At 43.8% G+C, this 6,944-nt stretch overlaps 1 protein-coding gene across 1 annotated transcript; it reads left to right on the top strand.

The window, feature by feature from the left end:
• Nucleotides 1–364: 364 nt before the first annotated feature.
• Nucleotides 365–6,731, top strand: LOC117375659 (glial cell line-derived neurotrophic factor-like). The gene is made up of 2 exons (XM_055223994.1): nucleotides 365–584; nucleotides 6,163–6,731. The coding sequence occupies exons 1-2, from the start codon at nucleotides 365–367 to the stop codon at nucleotides 6,729–6,731; spliced, it is 789 nt and encodes a 262-aa protein (XP_055079969.1).
• The last annotated feature ends 213 nt before the right edge of the window (nucleotides 6,732–6,944 follow it).

Genomic DNA, 6,944 nt, shown 5'->3' on the forward strand with positions numbered 1-6,944 from the left:
GGCCGTGGGTGGAGTCTGCAGAGGCGGTCACTCCCACTCTCTGCACCTCCTTCTCCTCTCGGACAGTTGAGTCTGTGCGCAGGAGGCGGGGGTTTAGTTGGTGAAGTTCTGAGCGCGACACAAGTCACAGCATCTCCTCAAACGCTCCGTGAAGTTGGATCTGTCCGTGTTTGAGCCTCGCAGGAGCAGAGCTGACCTCCTCTGTCCGTGTTTGAGCCTCGCAGGAGCAGAGCTGACCTCCTCTGTCCGTGTCTGCTCCTCTCTGGTGATGTCGGCGTGTGCCGCTGCGTAGCGCCTCCGTCATGTTCCTCCCGCGGAGCCGTGGACCATGAGGTTATTATGTCATAGGCTCAACACTTGTTTGATGCTGTTACTGAGCTCCGTGCACGCCAGCCCGCTCACGCCAACGGGAGCGCGCACGGCGGTGCTGAAGGAGGAGATGCGGGGGGAGGAGGCGGTGGTGGTGCTGGAGGAGGAGGCGGTGGTGCTGGAGGAGGAGGTGCGGGGGGAGGAGGTGATGGTCGTGCTGGAGGAGGAGAGACCTTTGGAGATGCCTCCGCCTGTGCGCGTCCGCCTGTCCGCCGGTCTGTGGGCCGAGCCCCGCGGGAGACGAGGGTCCGGGGAGGAGCAGGAGGAGCAGGAGGAGCAGGAGGAGCAGGAGGAGCGGGAGGAGCAGAAGGAGCAGGAGGAACCGCGGGAGACCGGAGAAAAGTGTAAGAGTCAGATGTACAGAGCTGTGTGACAGAAAACACTGAAGGATGTGAAGGTTTGACACGAGATTATGAGACTTTGGAAAGAAGCACAGTACTACTACTACAGTACTACTACTACAGTACTACTACTACAGTACTACTAAAGTACTGCTACTACTACTACTATAGTACTACTACAGTACTTCTACTACTACTACTACTACTACTACTATAGTACTACTACAGTACTTCTACTATGACTACTTCTACAGTACTGCTACCACTACTACTGTTACTACACTGTCTGGCCAAAAAAACGTCCCTCTAATATTTGTTTGTTCTTTTATCTTTGATCACGTCACTTTCTCTGTGTCGTTGTTCTGATTTCTCTTCTTCAGTGTCACAGATTTATTTCCATCCAGTTGTTGTTTTAATGTTTCTCCTGTTTCATTGACGATGGTCGAGTCTGACGCTGCAGCTTCTCCAGCTCAAATATTCTCAGTGGGTTAAGGTCTGGACTCTGTGGTGGACGTGTGTGACAATGACGTCTCTGCTCCTGAACCAGAGCGACTGTTTGACCATCTGTCCAGGGACCACAGATGAATAAAGCCTTTCTGGCTGAATCTGGTACATTTACAGAAATGTTGATAAATGTGCAGTGTCCCTGTCAAATAAACCAAATAGAAAAAAACAAAAAACAAAAAAACCTCTTTCACTATTTGAGCCTGATGAATCGTGACATTATCGTCTTGGAACATGCCCAAAAATCCACAGATGAATAACCTGGTCATTCAGTTTATTCAGGTGTCAGCTGAACCTCACTCTGCTGAACCTCCACCGACTGCAGGAGACGACCTGTTTGTTTAGATAAATCCAGGTCAACTTTTTTTTTGGCCAGGCAGTGTATTACTACTACAGTTACTACTACTACTACTACTACTACTACTACTGTTACTACTACAGTTACTACTACTACTACTACTACTACTACTACTGTTACTACTACAGTTACTACTACTACTACTACTACTACTACTACTGTTACTACTACAGTTACTACTACTACTACTACAGTTACTACTACTACTACTACTACTACTACTACTGTTACTACTACAGTTACTACTACTACTACAGTTACTACTACTACTACTACTACTACTACTACTGTTACTACTACAGTTACTACTACTACTACTACTACTACTACTACTACTACTACTACTACTACTGTTACTACTACAGTTACTACTACTACTACTACTACTACTACTACTGTTACTACTACAGTTACTACTACTACTACAGTTACTACTACTACTACTACTACTACTACTGTTACTACTACAGTTACTACTACTACTACTACTACTACTACTACTACTACTACTACTACTGTTACTACTACAGTTACTACTACTACTACTACTACTACTACTACTGTTACTACTACAGTTACTACTACTACTACAGTTACTACTACTACTACTACTACTACTACTGTTACTACTACAGTTACTACTACTACTACTACTACTACTACTACTACTACTACTACTACTACTACTACTACTGTTACTACTACAGTTACTACTACTACTACAGTTACTACTACTACTACTACTACTACTACTGTTACTACTACAGTTACTACTACTACTACTACTACTACTACTACTACTGTTACTACTACAGTTACTACTACTACTACAGTTACTACTACTACTACTACTACTACTACTGTTACTACTACAGTTACTACTACTACTACTACTACTACTACTACTACTACTACTACTACTGTTACTACTACTGTTACTACTACTACTGCCCTATCCCAGTGCTTGTGTGACAGGATGAGCTCAAGTCTATGTTTGTTGTTTGTTCTTGTGTGTGTTTGTGTGTCTGTTGTTGTGTGTGTCTGTTCTTGTGAGTTTGTCTGTTGTCTTGTTTGTTCTTGTGTGTTTGTTCTTGTGTCTGTTCTTTTGTGTGTTTGTTGTTGTGTGTGTCTGTTCTTGTGAGTTTGTTTGTTGTGTCTGTTCTTGTGTGTTTGTTTGTGTGTTTGTTCTTGTGTGTTTGTGTGTCTGTTGTTGTGTTCTTGTGTGTTTGTTGTTGTGTCTGTTCTTGTGTGTTTGTTTGTGTGTTTGTTCTTGTGTGTTTGTGTGTCTGTTGTTGTGTTCTTGTGTGTTTGTTGTTGTGTCTGTTCTTGTGTGTGTGTTTGTGTGTTTGTTGTTGTGTGTTTCTCTTGTGCAGATCAGTTTCAGTGGGTCCAGTTGTTTCAGAGTAAACTCTGTTCCTCATGTGAAACATGTTTGTGTTTAACTCAGGAAATAATGAATCAACATCAACTATTTTATCACACGAAACAGCAACAACACATCTGAACTGAACATACACACACCACACGCACGCACATACACACACATATACACCACACACACGCACATACACACACATACACACCACACGCACGCACACACACACACATACACACCACACGCACGCACATACACACACATATACACCACACACACGCACATACACACACATACACACCACACGCACGCACATACACACACATATACACCACACACACGCACACACACACATATACACCACACACACGCACATACACACACATACACACCACACGCACGCACATACACACACATATACACCACACACACGCACACACACACACATACACACCACACGCACGCACATACACACACATATACACCACACACACGCACATACACACACATACACACCACACGCACGCACATACACACACATATACACCACACACACGCACATACACACACATATACACACACCACATGCACGCACATACACACACATATACACACACACGCACATACACACACATATACACACACACCACACGCACGCACATACACACACATATACACACCACACGCACACACACACACATACACACACATTATAGTGTAGCACAGGTCCAGATATAAAGAAAAGTCAAATCCAGGTCAAATGGCTGAACACTGACTGGTGCCGTGTGTTTACGACTAAATGAGTAAAAAAATAATGTTTATTATATTTTTATATTCAAAACTTTAATCTCTGTCTCGCTCTGAAAATGCACAAAAGGAATAAAACTAACATCACTTCTACTTAGAGCACACACACTCACCTGAAGGATCATGATGGACACCAGACTAATACAGAGTTTGACCTTTCACCTTCAGAACTGCCTTAATTCTACGTGGCATTGATTCAAGGAGCTGATTCTTTACAAATGTTGGTCCATATTGAGGAGCATCTTACAGTTGGAGATTTGTGGGATGCACATCCAGGGCTGAAGCTCCGGTTCCACCACATCCCAAAGATGCTCTATGGGGTTGAGATCTGGAGACTGTGGGGCCAGTGTAGTTCAGTGAACTCATCGTCATGTTCAAGAAACTAATTTGAAATGATTGGAGCTTTATGACATGGAGCATTATCCTGCTGGAAGTAGAGGAGGAGGATGGGTACATGGTGGTCATGAAGGGATGGACATGGTCAGAAACAATGTTCAGGTAACCTGTGGCATTTAAACGATGCCCAAGTGGCACTAAGGGACCTAAAGTGTGCCAAGAAAACATCCCCCACACCATTACACCACCACCACCTGCACAGTGGGAACAAGGCCTGATGGATCCATGTTCTCATTCTGTTTACGACAAATTCTGACTCTACCATTTGAAAGTCTCAACAGAAATCCAGACTCATCAGACCAGGCGACAGTTTTCCAGTCTTCAACTGTCCAGTTTTGTTGAGCTTGTGCAAATTGTAGCCTCTTTTTCCTATTTGTAGTGGAGATCAGTGGTACCCGGTGGGGTCTTCTGCTGTTGTAGCCCATCCGCCTCAAGGTTGTGCGTGTTGTGGCTTCACAAATGCTTTGCTGCATCCTCGGTTGTAACGAGTGGCTTTTTCAGTCAACGTTGCTCTTCTATCAGCTTGAATCACTCGGCCCATTCTCCTCTGACCTCCTCGCCCTCAGGACTGACACATACTGGATGTTTTTCCCTTTTCACACCATTCTTTGTAAACCCTAGAAATGGTTGTGTGTGAAAATCCCAGTAACTGAGCATCAGCACCGTCTGGCACCAACAACCAGGCCACGCTCAAAATGTCTTAAATCACCTTTCTGTCCCATTCTGATGTTCAGTTTGGAGTTCAGGAGATTGACCAGGACCAGGACCACACCCCTAAATGAAGAAACTGCCATGTGATTGGTTGATTAGATAGATTGCATTAAGGAGAACTTGAACAGGTCCTAATGATCCTTTAGGTGAGTGTATGTCAAACGCAAGGCCCAGGGGCCAAATGCGGCCCACCACGTCATTTTATGTGGCCCGTGAGAAGGTAAATTAAGTCTTGACTGTCATTTTAAAATAAGTCTGTGCTGCTTTAATGTTTGCACTGACAATAAACTAATGAGATTTTCCCAACAAGTGTCACAGAGAAATATTTGCAAATAATCATCACAAAATGTTCAGGAAGAGGAAAATTGTCGGCGTAGAGGGCAGTTTCAAGAAAGACGCTAAAGGTGAATACAAGTTTGTGCTTTAAGGAGAAAATCTGTATGTTTTTTGTGTTATGAGGAGAGGTCGGTACAATCTACGTCCACATTTTGACACCAAACACGGAGCTAAGTCTGAAAAAGTCAGCCTTCAAGAAAAAAAAACCCCTAATTGTCCAATAATTAAAAGGCTAAAAAAGTCTGTTTTTGAATCAGAGCTGAAGGTTCTTACCAAATACACACTTTTAAAAATGTCAGTTTATCAGGAAATACACAGTTACACAGACACGTAATATTTACAACTTGAATAATAATAAATACAGAAACAGATATTTAACAATATTAAAAGTAGTTACATTTATTTTACATGACATTTGTTTACATTTAGTGACATTTATCCTTTCGCACAGTCACATCTGGCCCATTTTGCTGATGTGGCCCTCGGTGAAAATGAGTTTGATGCCTCTGACTTAGAGACTCAGAGGTACCACTTTGCCGATTTATCAGACCGATATTTGCACTTTGAGGTGTATGGGCCTTAAAGCTCCAGCTCAGACCGATACACACAGATTTATTTTAACACTTTAATACAAACGCACAAACGCACTAAACACACACAACTCTGTAAGGTCTGAGGTTAAAATGTCTGTGGGTGAGTTTGTAGAACATTTGAATATTAACATTTGTGATTAATAAATAAATAAAAAACAACAAACTCAACAAACAACAAACTCACACGAGAACAAATAAAAAAAAAAAAAGAATAATCTAAATCTGCCCCAAAGCTTCTGCTGCAAAAAGTCCAGAGTGAATGTGTAAACCAACGAGTTATTTCTAATGTTGCATTTTGCTCTAAAAAAGTGAGTTAAGAAAAAAAAAACCAAACATATAAAGATAAAATTGTTTGGTTGTGTTTCGTTACAGAGACGAGATTTGAACACTTTTTGTCTATTTCAGATTTTGTGGAAGAATCACTGCTGGACGATTACGCAGATGTACTGGACCTCATCAGAGTTACCATCAGTCGACTACACCGCTCCTCCTCCACCTCCTCCACCTCCTCCACCTCCTCCACCTCCTCCACCTCCACTCCCTCTGACACAACCTCCAGGACTAGACACAGACGGGCCAAGAAGCGGGGCCCGCCTGCCCAGAAGAGGAGGGGTGTGGTGGGGCAGCGTGCGAGAGGAGGGCGGGGCCAGGGCTGCGCGCTCAAACAGGTGCAGCTCAACGTGACGGACCTGGCGCTCGGCTACCGCTCCGGCGAGGAGATGATTTTCAGATACTGCGCAGGACCGTGCAGGAAATCAGAGACAAACTACGACAAAATCCTGTCGAACCTGGTCCAGGGCAAGAGACTGCCCCCTAAAGACCGCCCCGCCCAGACCTGCTGTCGCCCCGTCGCCTTCGACGACGACCTCTCGTTTTTAGACGACAACCTGATCTACCACACCATGAGGAAGCACTCTGCCCGGAAGTGTGCGTGTGTGTGAGCTCTGGACTCAAACAGAAGTCAAGCCTACACAAGACAAAGGTGCACTATGGAACTTTCCTCTCTCCATGGAGATGTCATTGCTTTGGCCAGAATGTTCCACAGCACAGCATTAAAACTATCTCACTTGTATTTAAGGTGTTTTATCACACAAATATAGAACTCTGTGTCTCTATGAGTGGGCTCGCCTCTCCATAGATCTGATATGTAACTT

This window comes from Periophthalmus magnuspinnatus, chromosome 9 (genome assembly GCF_009829125.3).
Source record: "Periophthalmus magnuspinnatus isolate fPerMag1 chromosome 9, fPerMag1.2.pri, whole genome shotgun sequence".
NCBI lineage: Eukaryota > Metazoa > Chordata > Actinopteri > Gobiiformes > Gobiidae > Periophthalmus > Periophthalmus magnuspinnatus.

Excerpts from the sequence above, each read along its gene's own strand:
- LOC117375659 (XM_055223994.1), top strand. The coding sequence starts at position 365 with ATGCTGTTACTGAGCTCCGTGCACGCCAGCCCGCTCACGCCAACGGGA. Across the intron at positions 585-6,162 it reads GCGCGTCCGCCTGTCCGCCG|AGACGAGATTTGAACACTTT; the intron begins GTCTGTGGGCCG and ends GTTTCGTTACAG.